The 22,092-nt window shown below is 41.8% G+C and overlaps 1 protein-coding gene across 3 annotated transcripts in view; it reads left to right on the forward strand.

The window, feature by feature from the left end:
- Positions 1-21,783, forward strand: part of limd1a (LIM domains containing 1a) — a 48,423-nt gene extending 26,640 nt beyond the window's left edge. For all 3 annotated transcript variants that reach the window (XM_059945183.1, XM_059945185.1, XM_059945184.1), the window contains 6 exons: positions 5,275-5,342; positions 7,558-7,620; positions 9,248-9,378; positions 15,750-15,801; positions 17,671-17,739; positions 21,263-21,783. In XM_059945183.1, the coding sequence (XP_059801166.1) occupies positions 5,275-5,342; positions 7,558-7,620; positions 9,248-9,378; positions 15,750-15,801; positions 17,671-17,739; positions 21,263-21,397 (518 nt within the window). In that variant the 3' untranslated portion in view covers positions 21,398-21,783. The remainder of the gene's footprint in view (positions 1-5,274; positions 5,343-7,557; positions 7,621-9,247; positions 9,379-15,749; positions 15,802-17,670; positions 17,740-21,262) is intronic.
- Positions 21,784-22,092: the final 309 nt, after the last annotated feature.

Here is a 22,092-nt window from a genome sequence, read left to right on the forward strand (position 1 = left end):
CCTCCCTTTCATAGACTGACTATACCTCAGTAGGGCAGCCAGCATAATCAGACCCACTCACCCCGGACATACTCTATTATCCCCTCTCCTGTCAGACTGAAGATACAAAGGCCTTGAAAGCATGCTCTACTAAGCTGAATGATGGCTTTTGCCTCATTGCCACAAGACCAGGGAATATTTTCCTGTTACTACACCATGACCTGTTGAACGTTATCTCCTCATGTGGCATCCTTTTTCTACACTCCACATAGCCCCTGAAGTTTAAAAACTATTGTTTACATTGCATTTTCCATTCCTCTAGCAAAACAGACTAGTTTTCAAGTCGCTAATTACTGCTATGTTGGTGAAAATACAGAAGTAGTTTGTGCAGAACCAGTTTCCACAAAGAGTGTGATAATAGCATGGCTCCATGTTTTAAGTGTTGTCAACTAACAGTCAACATTTGGGCCTCTTTCTGTTTTTAGGCGTTTTCTTGTGTGCCTGAGGGAGTGCATGAGGCCTTCTGGCTTAATGCAGCTTCCTTAAGGATGAATAGTATCACTCACAAAGCACACAAAATCCTCCAGGAACTCAGCAAGCCAGGTAGCTTCTATGAGGAAAACAGTACAGTCGACGTTTTGGGCCGAAACCCTTGTCCTGCTGAAGCATTTCGGCCCAAAACGTTGACTGCTTTTTTGCATAGATGCTGTCTGGCCTGCTGAGTTCCTCCAGCGTTTTGTATGTGTTGCTCGGGTTTCCAGCATCTGCGGATTTTCTCTTGTTTGTTAGTGTTTCTGATGCTTGTTTCTAAGTTAGTTTTTGATTCTAAGCAGCCCTGAAATGGGGCTAACAATGAAATCAACAGACGTTAAAGATTATTGATGAATTCCTTAAATTAGTGAGGTCTACCCAGAGGATGGGCATGGTGTTGTTGAGCAGTAGGTGATCTAAGTGAACATTCTTATCCTCAGCATCAAGGCAAGTTTGTGCTGGGACACATCATCACTGATCTAACCTGCTAATCAGGTGATTCAACTTCAGACACCCTCGCCCAGGTGCTCCGGCCAGGGTTAATCAGGTCTTGGCTTGTGTCCCAGCAACTTTGGTCCACAGGTCACGCCTCTTGATCCATAGCCTTTTGAAGGCTTGATCAGCAGCCTCTGAATTGGTCCTGATGGCTTTTTGCAGCCCCTGTAAAGCCGAGGAGAGAGTAGGTTCTGCAGAGCGAGCAGCCAATAAAACCTCCACACCCACCTCTATAGCCTTGCATCATTAAAGGTAACGGGAAATATGGATGCAAATGGCCTTGGATGTGTTTAAAATTTCCAAATTATTTGCCTGGAAATTGGGGGGGGGGGGGGGGTAGGGAATTTCAGACTGCGATTTGGACCAGCAAGATGACATTGAGTCCATTTCTTGTCTTCATTGTTGTATTCCCTGTTGCCCACTGTTGGGGAGAGCTGACTGAGGCTTCCAGGATATTCAAATCCCTGGTCAAGAAGAGAAGCAATTTTCATTTCAGCACACGTCGGCAGGAATGAATTTGTTTATGGAGGAAGTTAAGGTTTACAGCCATGGTCAAAATCTTTGTAACATAATTTTGGCATTGGATCGTGTAAGATTAAAGTTTTCAGTATGATTATGGGTTGAAACCTGCTCTTACAGGCACTGCCTTTTCATGTTCCACCCACTGGTTTCTGTGGTGTGTGTGTGTGTAGGCAGCTGCACTTTTAAAACACCCGTTCCCTTCCCCCACCTCCCGACAAATTTGGAGCATTCTGGAATGTTCACAAGGCTCGTGAAAAAAGTTACTGCTGTTGACTGAGACCAAGATCAGTTGCCTCTTATTGGTTTAAAATAGAGATGACGCTGTTAGCCCTCTGAGAGCCAGAATTTTATGCATCAAAAGACAGTCCGAGGGAGACTTGAGTGGACCACATTCCCATTATAATTTGCATCAATCAGTTTCAGTACCATGTGGATGTCATTGATTAGCTTCTGTTCAATTGTCAGATAGACTGATTTTAACTGGGGGGGGGGGGAATAAATCTGAATCTCCTGTTCTCCCCTTCCTCCCAGCTCACTTTTTCTCCCATTTGATCCTTCAGTCTTTTTTCCTAACTTGTTTTCCTTTCTTGCTCGTTGCCTGTTTTCCCATGTATTCCTTTGTACTCTTTCTTAGTTTCTTTTTGATACCTTCTCCCTCATGCGGATCCCTCTGTTTTGTGTCACTTTCACCCTATGCCGCCCCACCCCATGAAATATAACCGATGACGTTTGAGAACCCTGAGGAACAAGATCGAGACAAAGCCCAGGCTGCTTGGCAGCTGCTCCTGCTGATGACCGAAAGGCGCACGATTGTCCTTTGTTGGGGGAAAATCTTGTAGTCAGTTTGCAAATTCTGGGCATTGAAAACCCTGCCTTCTTAAAGCCTAAAATGAAAGCTGAAATTGAGTTTTTTTTTACAAGTTGCTTGTTGATGGGTTAACATTAAAACCTTTTGTAAGTGCAGACAGGATTTAGAATAGAAAAGTTGGTGACTAAATCTATCAACAGGAAAACTTTTTGTATGAATCAGAAGTCCAGTTAAACTCTGGTACCCTGTTACCTGGCTATTCAGAAATCCTGAAGGTTTGGCATTTGCTTCACTGGGTAATTTTTCTGATGTTACTTTTTTAAGCTCACGCGGTTCACTAGAAAATTTTATTACACCATTGTGTAAAAGCTGGAACAAAAAAGTTAGTGAAGTGTGTCGGTCTATTAATGGAAACAATATTAAATAGTCCAGAAAATCTTGTGATCTAGCATTACCAAAGTCTTGACTATGCCATATTAATGGAATTTTTCCTCCACAAAGAGTTACATTTTTATTAGCACTCAGTTTTCAAAATCTGCACAATAACTTATCCAGTCACCCTGTTTCAGGAAGGATGTGATACATAGGAGATTCACCAGCATATTTCTGGGGTTGCAGTGTTCTGGAGAGACTGGATGGGTTGAGTTGTCCCCTTGGAATGGGGAAACCTGATTTGCAAATTGTTGAAAGCAAAATAACTTTATGAAAGGTGTTGGCTCTTCATTTCTTGCCATAGATGCGGCCTGACCTGCTGAGTTCCTCCAGCATCTGACGTGTTGCTGTGAATCTGCACACATTTCCTGTTCATTGCTTTTCCTACATTCAGATAAAGGAAAAGGAGAAGTACTAATGCAGCTAAGGACAAAACTCTAGAGGGACTCAAAGTCGGGCAGCATCTTTGGAAAGGAATAAAGAGTTGACGTTTCAGGCCAAGACTCTTTATCAGGATTGCTGTTCATCTTCAGGAAGTGACATCCATCCCTGACATCCCCTCTTTACATTACTACCATCAGGGAAATGGTAAAGGAGCCCAAAGATCCACACTTATGGGGATTCAGAAACAGCTTTTCCCCTTTGCCAGCATATTTCTGAATGGTTCATGAACGCTACCTCATTGTTCCTGTAGAATGCGGTGCTGTTGATCCTGAAGTTCTTTGAATGTCACGAATGAGGTGTAAATCTTGTGATTATAGCAGTTTTATTGGGTGTTCATAAACAACAAAAAGTAATAGTAGCCTGTCTACAGTAAGAGAAAGCAAAGGTGAAGGAAAAGGCAAAGAAGTTATGGTCAGCTTTACTAAAAACCGGAGAGATAAAACACATTCCAGTGATAAGAGCAAACTTATGAAATAGCCAGATTGAGTGCTGTGACACAGGCGGCAGAGAAACTTCTAGAAAAATACAGTCAGCTATCCTACTATTTCACACACACATTGGTCATTATATAAGATTATAAGCAAGCATAGGGAAATTAAGCTGCTTAGTTGTAACATGTGTCTCTACACTGTACTGATGACACATGACAATAAATATGCCATATGTCAGTGATAATAAATCACCTGCAACCACGAGAAAATCTGCAGGTGCTGGAAATCCGGAGCAACACACAAAATGCTGGAGGAACTCAACAGGCCAGGCAGCATCTATGGGAAAGAGTACAGTCGACATTTTGGGCCGAGACCCTCCATCAGGACTGGAGAAAAATGATGAGTCAGAATGAGAAAGTGGGGGAGTTGAAGTAAGGAGCTGGGAAGTTGATAGGTGAAAGAGATACAGGGCTGGAGAAGGGGGAATCAGACTGGAGAGCACAGAAGGCCTTGGAAGAAAGAGAAGGGGGAGGAGCACCAGAGGGGGTGATGGGCAGGTAAGGAGATGAGGTGAGAAGGGGAATTGGGAATGGTGAAGGGGGAAGTTCGAGAAAACGATGTTCGTGCTATCAGGTTGGAGGCTACCCAGATGGAATCTAATTCCACTCCTCCAACCTCAGTGTGGCTTCATTGCAACAGTAGAGGAGGCCATGGACGGACATATTGGAATGGGAAGTGGAATTAAAATGAGTGGCCATTGGGAGACCCCCCTTTTGCCGACAGGTGGGGTGTAGGTGCTCGGTAAGCAGTCTCCCAATCTACATTGGGTCTTACCGATTTACAGGAGGCCTGGCCTGGAGCACTGCATACAGTAGATGATCCTAACAGACTCTCAGGTGAAGTGTCACCTCAACTGGAAGGACTGTTTATGGCCCTGAATGGTAGTGAGGGAGGAGGTGTAGGGGCAGGTGTAGCACGGATATCCTTGCAAGGATAAGTGCCAGGAGGGAGATCAGTGAGGAGGGACGAATGGACGAGGGAGTCATGTAGGGAGTGATCCTTGTGGAAAGCAGAAGTGGGAGGTTGGGGGAGGGGAATGTGCTTGGTGGGATTCCATTGGAGAAGGCAGGATTCTATGAATTATGAATCACATTTGCGTCTGTGGGTATTGGTGGCCATTGTCAAATTGTGTACTAGTCACATTGCAGTGAAAGTACTTCCCATAAAGGCAAAGTGGCAAACTGACAGAATAGTACAGAAACTTCCCATTAGTTATTACTAGGAAAACCCTCAAAATTTCATAGACTCATTTCTTAAGAGAAATCAGTGTCTTGTTGATCTTGGCATGATCATTTTCACGTCTCAGCCTCAGGATGGTGGTAGTGAATGTGGGACGAAAGTCAATCTAATCAAAGCCCAGTTTGTAACAAACTTCGTGTCCATCCTCTCAATGTGTGGACAATCTGGAATTGGCTATAGCTGTTAAAATGTTATGACAGGAAAACTAGCAATCCCTTCTGGTTAGTGGTCCTGCGATTGTGTGTTTTCTGAACCCGGTGTTACTTCATGTATTGATTTCCTATGCATTCATCTGGTTTATTTCTGATCCTTAAATGTTGTATGCTTCCATAGGTAGAAGATTGCGAGGCAAAGCTTTCTACTTTGTCAACGGCAGGGTATATTGTGAGGAGGATTTTCTGGTGAGTTACATTTCCCATGCGGCAACTTGGTATTGACAGGCAAGTCCAGAATTCTGTGATCATCCCCAAAATAAATTACCACTGCTTTGCAAGCCTACCTTCAGCCTTCAAAGTTTAATTAATTATTTCCCCAAAACACTCTGCCTCTCGAATTCTCAACTCTTAAGCTGCTGTGTCTACCTCTCTTCTATTTCCCTTTCCTGTTTGGAAGTCCAATTTTGTTTGATGATATTGCTGTAAAATACACTGGGATGTCTCTTTTACGCTGAAAGTGCCGTGCATATTGTTGGTGCTGCTGTTCTTTGAGGCTTTACAGGTCGCCCCTGGGCAAGTATAGCACCTGCTTAAACCCCTGCCCCCGATCAGGGTCAGGTGAGGCAGGTGATGGATGGTTGTATGAGCATCTAGTGCATATCACAAGTCCTGGTTCTGTGACCACTGACGCCAGACGGACAATCTCCAGTATTGATAATGGCTGGGGTCACCCATCTTGTAAAGACACTGCCCAGAAGAAGGCAATGGCAAACCACTTATATGTAGGAAAAATTTGCTAAGAATAATCATGGTCAAAGACCATGATCACCCATGTCATACAACACGGCACGATACATAATGCTGATGATGACCACTGTGTTCGCTGATTGTGTATATCCAGCAATCTCCATCTCCATGTGAGGAACTCCGGTGCCCAGTGCAAACAAATTGGTTAAGCTCTGCTAAATCATGATCCAAGCATTGGTATTTCGGCATATTTCAGGTGGAAGGTCAATTGCAGTGTGCAAGATCCATGTTTTTGAATGGACTTGAGTACACCTGGTCAGAGTGAGCTTGAAGTGCTTTGTCCATTGGTGCAGAGGAGTTAACTGTACCCTGAAATGGGTGAGGTTCTACTGATTAAAGCAACTTGGACTTTACTTCCCGAAATCTCAGTGAACTCTGCAATGATGCTGGCTGCTTTACTGAGGCTGCAAGAAGTACAGACAGTGAGCAGTTGAGAGGCTGGTTCTGGTGATGTGCTGAGCTGTGTCCAGCCTCTCCTCTGAGGACTCTGTCTGTGCCTCAGTAAAACAGTCAGTGCAATCAAAGACTCACCCACACCGGTCATTCTCCCTTCTCCTCTCTCCTAATGGGCAGTAGATACAAAAGCCACCAGGCTGAAGGACAGTTTCTGTCCCACTGTTTTCAGACTCTTACACAGATCTCTTATACGATAAGATTGCCTCTTTGCCAGCAATCTGATTCATTACAGTGCAGAACAGGCTCTTCGAGCTGTGTTGCCCATTAACCCAGCGATTTAACCCTAGCCTAATTACAGGAACATTTGCAATGACCGATTAACCTACTAACCACATGGGTTCAGATGGTAATAGGAAACTAGAGCACCCAGGGGAAACCCACAGGCAAATGGGAAGGACATACCAGCTTGCTTACAGAGGGTGCCAGAATTGAACTTTGAGCTCTGACATTCCGTGCTGTAATAGTGTCATGTTAGCCACTATGCCACTGCGGTGCCCCTTTGTTATTTTTTTTTACCTTATTCCAGCTCGATGCAGTATGAAATAGTGTGATCCGTATGGACAGTATACAAGACAAAATTTTCTCTGTAAATTGGTACGTGTGACAATAATTAAACAATACCAATACCAACCCCACCCTGTGCGACACTCAAGGCTGATTATGTTAGGTTAACAATTATTCAATTGGTGAGCTTGGATGAAACATTTTATGGTTGCCAGAACTACTAAAGTGTATTCTGTCCCTCATTTAAGTTCTCTTCAGTACTCACGGGACATGGTCCTCCCTGGCAAGGCGAGGCTGGCATTGGTTTTCCCAATCCATAATTGCCCATGACCTACTCTTGTATTAGCGAGGGTAATTGTGAGATGGTCACGTTGCTGTGGATTTCTGCCCATCTAAGTCTTGTGAAGACGGCAGATTTTATATCTTAAAAGATGTATTTTTAAGAATAATTTGATTGTTCCATTATCTCCATTACTGACATTAGCATTTTATTCAGAATTATTCAATAACTGAATTAGAATCCCACCTGCTAGGGCGGGGACTTCAACTGGTCTCTCAAGATTTTAGGTTTCGGTCTCCGAACGACTAATCCTGTGGTACACACTATAACCTCTTTCACCTAAAGATTCTGTTGACCTGCTTATGTGCAACATTAGTATGCAAGTTAGTTACTTAATTTTCTCTTCTTCCACAGTACTCTGGTTTCCAACAGTCTGCCGACAAGTGTTTTGCTTGTGGCCACCTGATAATGGACATGGTGAGTTAGAGTATAATTGTACCATTCTTTGTTAGAAATTACATTCTTTTTAATTCCAGAATTTCTTTGAACCATTTGGTTACCTATCCTTCCTTGTTCCTTTCATCCCCATGGATATACAGTCTCTAACTCTGGAATGTCCTCTAGATTTCTCATCTATTCAAATTCTGCTTTCTGCTTCTTCATTGTTTACCAGAACGTCAGCGCGTGGACTTCCTTTACAGAGAATTCTTGCCAGAAATTTTGAAGCTGCTTATAAACAGAATGCATGTGACCTGTTATTAAATATGATATTTTAATTTGGAATTTTGAGGAACTTCTCTATTTATTTTGTTTGCTTTTAAACTGATATAATTCTAATAAGAAATTTTTAAAAAGTTACTGGAAATCTCAATAGATTGAACAGCATTGCTGGAGAGGGAAATGTTGAGTATTTTAAGTTAATTAACTCCAATCAGAACTAGGAATTCTGTAGAATCATAGCCTCTGAAAGCCATCCCTTTAGAACAGAGAATTGAATTGACTTAATTACATCCTTCATATACATGAGGAGTGAAAATCTTTACATTATCTCATTCTAAATGTGAAATTTATAGCAATTTATAAATAATGTGTATAACAATATAACATAGAAATACAGTTGTGTCAGCCTGAGATAATCAGTCTTCTGGCCTGGTGTTAGAAGCTGTCCAAGAGCCTGTTGGCCCTGGCTTTCATGCGGCAGTACTGCTTCCCTGATGCAGAGAAATTTCTTTTGCCAGAGGCTGGTAAATACCACATGATTGTGTATATATAGCAGAAGGTGATAGGTTCTCGATCAGGAAGGGTGTCAAAGGTTATGGGGAGAAGACAGAGAATGGTGTTGAGTGGGATAATAAATCAACCTCGAAGGAATGGTGGAGCAGACTCAACTGGCTGAACAGCCTAATTTTGCTCCAGTATCTTGTGGTCTTAAAATAAGTCCTTTGGCCGACCAAATCCATGTTGACCGTCAAGCCTGTTCACTTTTCCTACACTAAACTCATTTTAATTGTCCTACATTCCTGTCAAATTCATCCAGGGTTGTATCACTCTCCTGCACATTAGAGCCCCTTTTCCAGCCAATCGTTCTATTAAGCTGAATGCCATTGGGACGTGGGAGGAAATGAAAGAATCGGGAGGAAGCCCATGCAGTCACAGATAATGTTCAAACTCCTCTCAGGCAGGAGGAGAGGTCAGGATCAAATCCAGGTCACTTTTAACTGTGAGACAGCCTGGTGACAACAGAGAGAAGGCAATAGAGTTTGTCCATTGTAACTCAGCTCTTATGAGGAGATGAATGTGAAGGGGGGGGGGGGGTAAAGTTCTGAAACTGAGATAGGAAACATTACAGTAATGGGGAATAGACACCACATGTGAAGAAAGAAATATGGCATTGCCAGTTGATGATCTTTCAAGCTATATCTAATGCAGGTTTGAATGGCTGTTCATTTAAAATTGCTATAATATTGGAAAATCGGTAAAAGTCCTGACCAGAAGTTTAACTTTAAATTGCGACTTGCTACATATTGCAGGGATTTTTTAATTCTTTTCCCCTCAGAGTGACTGCAGCTTGTCTCTTATCAAAGATTCATGTTTTGTGTGTTAGATCCTTCAGGCCTTGGGCAAGTCTTATCACCCTGGTTGTTTTCGCTGTGTCATCTGCAATGAGTGCCTAGATGGGGTGCCATTCACTGTAGATACAGAGAACAAGATCTACTGCATCAAAGATTACCATAAGTAAGAACATCAATCATTTATTGAATACTGATGTAATGCTGTTGTTTTCACGTGTGTGTGTGTGTGTGTGTGTGTGTGTGTGTGTGTTCGCTCATTGCCATTTGAAAGAAAATGCATACTCTTTCCTTTCATCACTACGTTGATTAGAAAGCAAGGCTGCCTACAGGGCTTTTCACTGGAGGGTAGGAGCCCTATAATGTGAATAGTGCAGGGAAGCTTGGGGCTTGATTATTGTTATAGGAGGTTGGAGTTGTGTCAATGGATTGCCCCTAAAAGGAGTTCATTTTGGGAGTAGCAAGAACTTGATCATCTGTACTGTTCACCTTGTGAACTTTCTGTTCTTAATACAAAGAAATGGAAGGTGTACAGCCCTTTAGCTTGTTATGCCATTTAATTGATAATGCTCTGTACATGAAATAACTCCATCAACCTATCTTTCCTCTGCCGTTCGTAATGTCTTTGGTTAACAAAAATCTGGTTTTAATTTAATAAGTGATGAAGCATCAATTGATGTCTGTAAGAGAATTCCAAATCTCTGCCACGCTCTGTAGAAGTATGTCGCAATTTCACTGTAGGGCTGGCTCCAATGATCTGTTAAATTAAATACAGAAAAGAGAACTGATCATAGGACATTATATGGGGCGTCTTTACCCATTTCTACCAGTTCTGAGAAGATTCACTCATGTGCCACTCCACTGTATGTAGTTTTAAATCCATCTTTTGTTTAAAAATGTGTCTTTGCAATGACAGGTAGCAATCATTACCCATCCCTAATGTCCTAGAGAGGTGGTCAATATTCAACCACCTCTCCTCCAAAAACTTTATCATCACCTCACTACAGGAAGGATGTGGAAGCCATAGAAAGGGTGCAGAGGAGATTTACAAGGATGTTGCCTGGATTGGGGAGCATGCCCTATTAGAATAGGTTGAGTGAACTTGGCCTTTTCTCCTTGGAGCTACAGAGGATGAGAGGTGACCTGATAGAGGTGTAGAAATTGATGAGAGGCATTGATTGTGTTGATAGTTGAGGGCTTTTCCCAGGCTAAAATGGCTAGCATGCGAGGCCACAGTTTTAAGGTGCTTGGAAGTAGGTACAGAGGAGATGTCGGGGGGCGGGTTTTTTACGCAGAAGGTGGTGAGTGCATGGAATGGGCTGCTGGCAATGTTAGTGGAGGTGGATACGATAGGGTCTTGTAAGAGACTCCTGGATAGGTACATAGAGCTTAGAAAAATAGAGGCCTATGGGTAACCCTAGGTAATTTCTAAAATAAGTACACATTTGGCACAGCATTGTGAGCTGAAGGGCCTGTATTGTGCTGTACATTTTCTATGTTTCTATCCACTTGCCCTCTCTTAGCAATCTCTCTCTAACAGTATTGCCTCCAAATTCCTTCCCGAACGAAGATGGTTATGCTTTCATTACCTCAGTATCCCGGAATTCTTTATGCAAGACAACAATTGATAGACCATCTAAATAATCAGTAATAGAAAGGAATGATTTAACCACAGATGCTGCCTGGCCTGCTGAATTCCTGCAGCATTTTGTGTGTGTTGCTTTGGATTTCCAGCATCTGCATATTTTCACTTGTTAATGGGATGACAAGGCCTCCGTCAGTCAGGGTCGAGCATGGATGTTGTGTCCTAGCTACGTTGTGTCACAAGCCAGGGTGGTTCAAGAAGGAGAGCAAGTTGTTGTCCATGTAGCAAGCTCCCCCTCTCCATACATCTGATGAGCCTAAAGGAATGGCAGAGACCGATACAATTTGGCGCCAGCAGCATTGCAGGAGTTGCCTGTCTGTGTTAAACTCAGTGTAGGGACTCCAGCTCTGGATTCTTCTGTCAGGGTTTACTCCCGAAGCCTTCCCTGTGAGTCGGTTAGCTGCAAGGCAACGGTGGGTTGAAATCAGAGATTTTCTTCTAGATAAGCTGACAACCATGGCTGACAAGCCACCTAGAAAACCTACAGCACAATACAGGCCCTTTGACCCACAAAGCTGTGCCTAACATGTCCTTACCTTTAAAATTACCTAGGGTTACCCATAGCTCTCTATTTTTCTAAGCTCCATGTACCTGTCCAGGAGACTCTTAAAAGAACCTGTCGTACCCGCCTCTACCACCGTCACCGGCAGCCTATTTCACACACTCAACACTCTCTGCGTAAAACAAAAAAATAACTTGCCCCTGACATCTCCTCTGTACCTACTTTCAAGCACCTTAAAACTGTGCCCTCTTGTGTGTGCCTTTTCAGCCTTGGGGGTGGGGGGGGGGGGGGGGGGAGCCTCTGACTATCCACATGATCAATACCTCTCATCTTGAGCACATCTGCCTGAAGTGACTGGTTTAAGGCACCAGTTACATGCCTTTGCCTTTTCCCCTGTCAGTAGAAATGGTTCTGCTGGGCTTAGTAGCTAAGTCACTTGTGAACTCCACGAGCTGGACTTTGTTGTCAGAGGCTATTTGAGGTGCATGCCATTGAGAGCATTTAATGGTGGTGGGAGCTTATTCCCACTACCACCCCCAGCTATAACAATTTTAAGAAACTCGTGTTATTAATTTAACCGAATGCTTTTGTCAGAATCTCAATACTATCCTGGTTAAATAGTCTTAAGTCATCTATTACCTCTGAGCACATTTAAAATAAGATGTATCATCCAGAATTTATAGGAAAATCAGTTTTTTTTTTAAAAAGTGGAATATCCTAACATCTTGTATTAATGTGAATTAAAAAATATAGATATGGAGTTTGTTAAAGGTTCTGTATTTTATTTTCAAAGACATTGATTGGAATTGAGTAAATTAGATGCTTTTTTTTTTCCTCCAAGCTAAGCATAGTTAGAGCAAATTAAATGTGAGAGTTGTTTTGATTGAAAGAGCAATAAAACCTCACTTTTGACTTGAGTTATTGGCCAGATTTTGTCTTTGTATCAACCAAGTAAGATGCTGGAGACTTGAAGCAGGTTATAGAGAGCATTTGTGGGGAGGGAAAAGGTCTCGCCAGAGCTAAAGTAAAGTTACAAGCCGGGTAGACATGGTGTACTTGGTTTTTTAGAAGGCCTTTGACAAGGTGCCACACATGAGGCTCCTTAGCAAGATAAGAGCCCATGGAATTACAGGGAAGTTACTAGCATGGGTGGAGCATTGACTGATCTGCAGAAAATAAAGTGGGAATAAAGGGATCCTATACTGGCTGGCTGCCGGTTACCAATGGAGTTCCACAGGGGTCGGTGTTCGGACCGCTGCTTTTTACGAAGTATGTTAATGATTTGGACTATGGGATTAATGGATTATTGGCTAAATTTGCTGATGATACAAAGGTAGGCGCAGGAGCGGGTGGTGTTGAGGAAACAGAGCCTGTGGAAAGACTTAGTTTAGGGGAATGGGCAATGAAGTGGCAAATGAAATAACAATGTTGGAAAGTATATTGTCATGCATTTTGGTGGAAGAAATAAATGGGCAGACTATTATTTAGGGAGAGAATTCAAAATGCAGAGATGTAAAGGGACCTTGTGCAGGATACCCTAAAGGTTAATCTCCTGGTTGAATCAGTGGTGAAGAAGGCAAATTCCTTATTTTAGGAAGGATATACTGACGTTGGAGAGGGTTCAGAGAAGATTCATGAGAATGATTCCAGGAATGAAAGGGTTACTGTATAAGGAACGTCTGTCAGCTCTTGGGCTATATTCCCTGGAGTTCAGGAGAACGAGGAGGGTATCTCATAGAAGCATTCCAAATGTTAAAAGGCCTGAACAGATTAGATATGGCAAAGTTATTTCCCATGGGAGGGGAGTCTAGGACAAGCGGGCATGACTTCAGGATTGAAGGACATCCATTTAGAACAGAGATGCGGAGAAATTACTTTAGTCAGAGGGTGGTAAATCTGTGGAATTTATTGCCATGAGTGGCTGTGGAGGCCAAGTCATTGGGTGCAGTTAAGGCAGAGGTAGTTTCTTATTAGCCAGGGCATCAAAGGGTATGGGAGAAGGCAGGGGAGTGGGGATGACTGGAAGAATTGGATCAGCCCATGATTGAATGGCAGAGCAGACTCAATGGGCTGAATCGCCTACTTCTGCTCCTATATCTTATGGTCTTGTGGTCTAAAGTTTACTGCTTGACCTCTGTCCTCAATATTTTCTTTGTTTGGCTGGTGTAGTTGTGATAATGAGGGAAAAGAGTGATCCCTGCCAGCAGATCAGCCCAACGCAATGCCAGCAGGGTGAGGTTCCAAAATAATCTGGAGCAAAAAATATTTTCACTTGTTGCAAAATCAAGTGATAAAGAATATGACGAGCTGGAACATAAGGAAATGTAATAGAGCTAATGTGTCCTTAATTTATATTTTGTGAATAATAAGTTTAGCTTCCAGGACAAACTTGGCATGCTAGACATTGCCCCAAGCAGATAGAGGAGGATAATCTGTATGTTATGGACGGAAGATACACAAAACACTGGAGGGACTCAGCAGGTCATAGAGCTTTGATGGAGAGGACCAAAAAGCCAATGTTTCAGGTTGAGACCCTTTGTCAGAGCTATTGAAGGGTCCTGAAATTAAGCGTCTTGGACCGAAATGTCGGCCGTATATTCCTCTCCATAGATGCTGCTTGACCTGCAGGGTTCCTCTTGTCGTTTTGTGTGTGTTATTCTGGACGTCCAGCATCTACAGAATCTCTGTATTTAGGGATGGAAGATGCTGTGTGCTATACTGGATCCAGTTCCAGGTAGGTGTTGATTGTCACCAAAAGCCTAAAATTGTAAAATTTGCTTGAATTTCCTTTGAGAGAAAATAGACATAAACCGTCCCAGTTGATGCTTTAACTGTGACAGAAGGTTTTCAGTGGCATTTATTGACTTTTGGAATATTCGGTCATTTGTTCTTTTATCTTGGGGGTTATGAAGGAGAATTCATGTCGCCCCTTTTTGTTTCTACTGATTTGTTTAATTACAACTGTTGTTCAGATACCAATAAACAATTAATAGTGAACGACCAGCTGGCAACTTTGCTGCCACCATCTGGTTCTAATTAGGATAACAATTGCAGATGGAAAGTATTTTAATAAATAATTTTCAATATCATTGTGTGTGTGAGAGAGTCCCAGTGGAAGAATTTCTTAATGATAGAAGCAGTGTTTGTAGCTTTAAGCACAGATCTGGGTTTCTGAGTGTGAGTATGTGTTTTTCTTTCCGTCTGTGCATGCGTGTAATTTTGTTCTTGCGCATGTGGACCAAACTTTAATACCTTATCATTATTAGTAATTATCAGAAGCCAGTTCTGGTAAAATGTTATCAGCAACAGAATTTATTGGGTCTTATTTCAGAAGTTTTATTGTAGCACATTACCTGTTCAACTAATGTGAAACTAATGCGTGGCTTGTTCAGTTTTTATGATTGTGTCTGGTTTTTATTGTAAGATGAGAGTGTAAGATTAGTTTTGTCGTATGTACATGGGAACATGCAGGGAAATGTGTTGTTTGCATAAACAACCAACACAGTCAGAGGATGTGCTGGGTGAGCCTGTCAATATTGCCATGCTTTCAGTGGTAACATAGGACGTCCACAACTTACTAACTCCAAACAGTACGTGTGCCTGTGGAATGTGGGAGGAAACCGGAGCACCCAGAAGAAAATCATGTGGCCACAGGGAGAACATTTAAATTCCTTCCAGACTGCAACAGGAATGGAACCCCCATTGCTGCTCTGTAAAGAGTTACTTGCTGCTGACTTCTCTATTGACAGGGGAAGAGATGTAGGACAGGTTGAATGGTTACTATTATCCAAATTGCTTGTGTTTTACTTGCAAAAAGTGCACAGAAATAAAGTGGCACGAAGATACCCAGTCCTACTTTGGATAATTGCTTTTAAGACTGGTATGAGTTAATCTTGGGCAGGGTGGCTGAGAGGCATTTTACTTTTGCATAAGTTTGCTGTTTCTGTATGAATATTATTTAGCTACTGTCAGTTGAATATGTGGCCCTAATTAGAAAGGAAACAAGCAAATGTAAAATACATCTTCAGGAGAAGACAGTTGCTGGGACGGTAATTCTGTAGAATTTGCTGGGGTTTTTTTGCGAGGCAGAGATGAGAATATTTCAAAAGCATTTAAATTTCAGTGAATGTTTTCATGTGGAATGTGAATATTAAAAAGGTTAAATTGGAAAATGCTGTGATTCTCAGCAGAACAGGTGGTGTCGGTGGATAGAGAAGTTGGTGACATTTCAGATCAACGACTTTTCATCAGCACTCTAAAACTAATCATAATATTCTGCACCATTTAAAACACATAACAGCTCTAGCATAATGTTTGGTCTGAGAAGCATCCAGTGCTATGAAATTCATGTGCATTATATATCCAGTGATGTACATTCTCTCCCTTTCAGAGTATTGGCTCCGAAGTGTGCAGCATGTGGCCAGGCTATTCTTCCTGCAGAGGTCAGTATTGCACTGAAAATATTTTTTCTCTCTGGTATAATGTTCAACTCCACTGCTGATGAAGTGAAGTACACATATTTTACTGATTTGCTGTGCTCGTGCCATGCTGGTCTATGAGAAAGCCCTTTATTAATAGGAGACCACTTTCTCGCCTTGTTGTATAGTTAATCACTTGGCAGTTCAGTGAAGGAGCCTTGAATGGCCGAATTGCTGTAAAGTTGTATATGTTTGTTGTCCTCTGATCTCTGGCCTGTCCAAACGTAATGCTAACAATTTTCAATATTCATAAAAAGTGATATGTTGGCATAGTTGTTAAATTATGGGACCCAAAGAATGGAAGGATAGTCTAAATTAATTTAAATCCATCCACAGTTTAATTGCTGATTTAAATAATCAGAACAAGCTACTAATAGATGATAATTAACCAACTTTTCATAAAATCTATTTGGTTCATGCTTTCGCAAAGGGAAACTGATTTACTTAACTGGTCTGGCTGGTAAGAATGTTGATGATTCTTAGTTCCTCGTTTAAGCTTAGGCAATAAATAGTGACCTCATGAAGCCACAACTCAAATAAATAAAGGAAAGTCAGATGAAGAACATGTGATGGAAATGGAGGTGAATAATGCAGTTACTAGAAGTCTGAAAACAGAAAATGCTGGAAACACTCAAGGTCAGACAGCATCTGTGGAAAGAGATAAACAGTAAACTTTTCAGTTTGATGCCCTTTGTCAGAACTGGAAAAGGGAATCATCAAAAACAAGGGGAAATCTGCAGATGCTGTAAATCTAAGCAACACACATAAAATGCTGTTAGAACTCACCAAGCCAGGCAGCATCTAAGCATCTATGGGGGGGGGGGGGGGGGGAAGTAAAGAGTTTCCATCAGGACTGGAAAAAGAGGTGAGAAGTCAGAATAAGAAGGTGGGGGGAGGGGAAGAAGAAATACAAGGGAGTGGGTGACAGGTGAAACTGGGAGAGGGGGAGGGGTGAAGTAAAGAGCTGGGAAGTTGATTGGTGAAAGAGATAAAGGGCTAGAAAAGGAAGGGAGAGGTGAAGCCTGATGTAGATTGGATGACTGCTTTGCCAGGCACCTGTGTTCCATCAGCCGGAAAAAGTGGGATCATCCAGTGGCCTCCCATTTTAATTCTCCTTCCCATTCCCATTCTGACATGTCGGTCCATGGCTGCCTATACTGTCGCAATGAGGCCACACCTGGGTTGGAGGGCCAACACCTTGTATTCCGTCTGGGTAGCTTCCAACCTGATGGTATGAACATCGCTTTTTCGAACTTCTGGTAATGACACCTCCCTCCCCCCCCCACCATTCCCCATTCCCATTTTCCTCTCTTACTTTATCTTCTTACCTACCCATTACCTGCCTCTGGTGCTCTTTCCCCTTCCCTTTCTTCCATGGCCTTCTGTTCTCTCCTGTCAGATTCCCTCTTCTCCAGCTCTGTATCTCTCTCACCGAATGACTTCCCAGCTCTTTACTTCATCCCTCTCCCTCTCCCGGTTTCATCTATCACCGACCACCTTATATTTCTTCCTCCCCTGCCCCCACTTTCTTACTCTGACCTCTGTTTTTTCTCCAGGCCTGATGAAGGGTTCTGGCCCAAAATGTCAACTGTACTGTGTTTCATAGATGCTGCCTGGCCTGCTGAGTTCCTCCAACATTTTGAGTGACTGTGACCCGTCTATCCTTCCCAGGTGGACTTGAGTAACTGTGGCAGTTACCAGAGAAACTAGAGAGCCATCCCTCATGTCCCAGCCAGCAATATCCCTTGTTGCTCTCATCATTGAATATGAGGCGTTTTGAAGGGGAGTAAGTTAATGCTAAGTATATAAACACCAATTTTATTGTATCCATAGGGATCTGATGAAACAATTCGTGTTGTGTCCATGGATAAGGATTATCATGTGGAATGCTATCGATGTGAGGTATGTCTATTTTAATTGCAAGAAAATGTAAGAATCCAGGTGCAGATCTGGGATCAGGAAAGGCATGAGTGTCTCAGGAAAGAATAGATTAGGAAGTAATATTCTAGAGCAGGGGTTCCCAAACTTGTTTTAATGCCTTGGACCCCCTACCGTTTACTGAGGGGCCCATGGACACCAGGTTGGGAACCCCTGTTCTACGGAGTTGTTACATGCTCATCAGGCCAAATGCCTTTTGCTACTTCTACTTGTCATGTAAACTATCAAACTTTAAAATTATTGTGTTTGAATATTGAAGAATAAAAGGTATAATGCGATTCTCACGTCTCAAATATCATTGCATGAAGAGAGATGTTAAGATCTGTATCTGAAACCAACAACGTCCAATCAGGATAGTCTGTCATGGTTACTGTCCTCACAGCAGCAACATTTGCTATGGGATTTGATAACGATATACAAAATCCTGGTGAGTTTAAATAGAGCAGAAAGAAAGGAACTAATTAGCAGAACTGCCAAGGATGTGAGACAGATTTTTAATGGTTAGCAAAAGGTCCCGGAGGGTGATTTTAAAAATAAAATGATTTTACAGAGCTTGTAGATATCTCCTGAAAAGCAAATGAAAATTAATTGCAAGTTGATAATTTTAATTTTGTTGTTAAATAATAGAATACTAATGTTTTCAACCCACCCAACAAGACACTACCAGCATCTCTCGTGTAACTTAAAATTCTTATCACGTTACATGCCTGTTCCACCATTCAATAAAATTGGCATTTCATTGCCAATTTCCTGCATTGACTTCTTATTTGATTTATAGAATATACTTAGTGATTGAGTTTCTACGGTCCCTTGGGCAAAGGATTTCAAAGATTTGTTACCTTCTGGGTGAAGAAATTTCAGTCCTTGATTAGCTCCCCTTTTTTTTTGAGATGGTCCTCTAGTTCAAGTCACCCTAGCCAGGGGAAATACCAGCCCTGTCAAGAACATAGAGTTTTGTATGCTTTAGTGAGATCAAAGTTGTAATAGACCATTTGACTAACTAAATATGGTTCACAGACTTATGAGAATATTGCTGAAAATGGTTGGATTTTGTACAAAGCAACAGATGCCAAGTACTTTTTAATCTCGATTAACCATTGCTCCTCTTCTGTCATATATTTAACCACTTGGCACTTTAAAAGTCAACTTAGCCATGGTAATTGATGCCAAATTGGTGTCAGACCGGGGGTATCTGGAATAAACTGTAACTCTTTTGTTGTGTGTACTTGAAGTGTTATGATTAATCCTAATCTAATGTGAAAGGTGGTATACTTTACCATTTGATAAATGATGTGTGTTACAAATGCCCCCTGAATAATTTCCATCCTCAAAGTTCAATTTTAACATCAATTACTCTGTGGGAATAAACATATCAATGGCGATTTTAGAACTTTACATGGCAGTGGTTAGCTCAGCGTTGTACAGTACCAGTGCCTTGAGTTCATTTCCTGCCACTCTAAGTTTGTACATTCTCTCTGTAGGGTTCCTCCCACAGTCCAAGGATTTGCAGGTTGGTAGGTTAATTGGTCATTGTAAATTCTCCTGTGATTGTGATGGTGGCATCTGTCGGTCTCGAGAGACCATGGATCTGCGCCTGGAGTTTCCAGGGTGCAGGCCTGGGCAGGGTTGTATGGGAGACCGGTAGTTGCCCAAGCTGCAGGCCTTCCCCTCTCCACGCCACCAATGTTGTCCAAGGGAAGGGCACTAGAACCCATGCAGCTTGGCTGCCGGTGACGTCGCAGAGCAATGTGTTGTTAAGTGCCTTACTCAAGGACACAAACACGCTGCCTCAGCTGAGGCTCGAACCAGTGACCTTCAGCTTCCTAGTCTGATGCCTTGCCCACTAGGCCACGAGCCAACACAATCACAATCCTGTGATTAAGCTAGGGTTAAAATGGGGGTTGCTGACTGTGCTTCGAAGGGCCAGAAGGGCTTGTTCTCTGCTGTCTCTTAATAAATAAATTTTTGAGAGTTAAATCCATCAGTGTTGAACACTGACAGTACCAGAGAAAAATCAGAATTCAAATTCCTGTAGGTGTTCTAGGTGTGTTAATTTTGATCACCTTTTGTGGCTCCATGACTAGTGAGAGGAAGTTCTTGTTTGAAGACCCTTGCTGGAGTAGTGCCCTGTTTGAACTTCACAGTGTTGCTGTGGAGTGTACTTGTCCTGGATCTGCAAAGGAATTTGGGTAAGGCTGGCGTCCTGGGAACCTTAATGTGGGTGACCACTCCTTCTGTAATCTCAGGATTGCACGTGACAGAGAAAAGCATGTTTATCCTCTAAATCTCTAACATGTCTGAGGAGCAATCCAGCCAGGCATGTCCTTCTCAATCCAGGCATTCCTGTGATTTTCCCCCCCGCCCCCGTCATTTAAGTTACTTTGATGGTGTCCTATCAGCTGCCTATACAATTACTATCAAACAGTGCACCCCAAATTCAGATAATTTGCTAATTCTTTCTCATTGCCTCTTTATAGCTATTTGTGTTAAATCTTATGCCCTTTTGCAACAGGGTGTGACAATAGGTACCTTCTCTGCTTTGAGAACTCTTCTGTTTAATGTAAATAACTATATCCAGATCAGTTGGATTTATGGAGTATGCTTTAATAAATTCTTAGCAAGCCCTTTTATGTAATAGCTTGGAGACTGCTACATGGATTATAATCCATGTGGCAGTCTATTTTGTATATTTACCTGCTACTTAATATAAAATATCTAATACAGTAAAGTACTTAAAGCTGGAACCAGCAATGCCCTGGATTTCTTGCTTGTGTGCAGGGGCACATTTTGATCAGAGAATTAGGGGGTTAAATCCATACAAGCACCAAAGACTTACATAATTCAAATGCCTTAAAAGGCCATCGTTTACATCCACATTCACGAAGAGCTATTCAGGTGAATTTCATTTTCTAGTTTTCAGCCAGTGTCTCGCATTGAGCAGGTACTTTTGATGTCTCTGTCATTTTTCAGGTCTTGGTCCCGTCATTTTAATAAACATATTTCTTTCAACACTGTTCTGATCATTCTTCAAATATTTTAAATCTCTATTCCCAGATCATTAACCCTCTGAATGTGAATTGATCTTTACTATTCACCATACCTGGGATTCTTTTTCACAATTAAATTTCCATTGGCTTCCTCTTTTTTTAATGAAGAAATTCCAACCAAGTTAATTTCGCTTCATAACTAAGTTTTGTCACCGGTGGCTGTGTTATTCATAAATTGTCTCTGCTGCCTCTGTAACAAACTGCAGCTATTGAAATTCTAAATAATGAACAGAAAATAGAGCAGATCAAGCCAGGTTAATGAAAGATTAGGCTTCTCATGAAGCCAGGCTTCATGAGAGATATGTGCAGTTTCATTTTGGCCTTTCTTCCTGCGAGCCTTAATCCAGTCACTTGGCCAACACAGTTGATGGAAAATTCCAGGCTTCTCCATTGCAAGTTTTCATTCAGTCTAACCTTGGGTTAATGTTTTCCTTTTTCAGGACTGTGGCATGGAGCTGAATGATGAGGAGGATCACCGTTGTTATCCATTGAATGGACATTTACTATGTCACACCTGCCACCTAAAACATATTGACAGTGAGACACCTGGCTCTATCTACCAGCCTAAGTACTAATGTGTGGCTTGCTGCAAGACCATTTGTGTTGGTTCAACACTGCAGCACTTCATCAGTGCTGAGAGAACGAAGGCAGTCCAAGCAAACTTTATGCTTGACTTCCTGTGGGCTTCAGAGACATGGGACATATCTGCCTGTGGATACATAATCCTTTTGAGTGATCAGGAAAGGGTTATCCATTATGGAACGCCGTTTTACTTGTAATATTGCAGGCAAACATTTGTTGCATCAGATTTTAATTCAATTAAATTCACAAGGAATATTGCAAAAGGTTATTGATTTTAGTGATTCCACACATTAAATTTGTTGTACTGCTTATTTCCCAAGAGAATCTGTGAAGAATGATCAGGTGCAAGATTGTAATAAAGTAATTACAGTAGAACATTTCCAAAATTGTGTTCATCTTTGCTGTTTTTTGCTCTGATTTGAGCTTTATGTATTTCACTTGTAAAGCAATCTCATGAATAACTATGGTTGCTATCACACCAATAATCTTAATTTGAACAATATCCTTTTCCACGCTTTCCAGTTATTCTAGGGTCTTGACGACAAACTGTTAAAATCCGACTCCCTTGTGTCATGTAACTTACCCTGAACATTTCTCTGGATTTTCTGCCATTGTGATTTTGGGCTCTATAATATTAGATGCTCACTGTAACTAATATTTTAAAGAAATAATTCTTCTACGAAGGCTC

Source organism: Hypanus sabinus, chromosome 20 (genome assembly GCF_030144855.1).
Source record: "Hypanus sabinus isolate sHypSab1 chromosome 20, sHypSab1.hap1, whole genome shotgun sequence".
In the NCBI taxonomy this organism is placed as follows: Eukaryota; Metazoa; Chordata; class Chondrichthyes; order Myliobatiformes; family Dasyatidae; genus Hypanus; species Hypanus sabinus.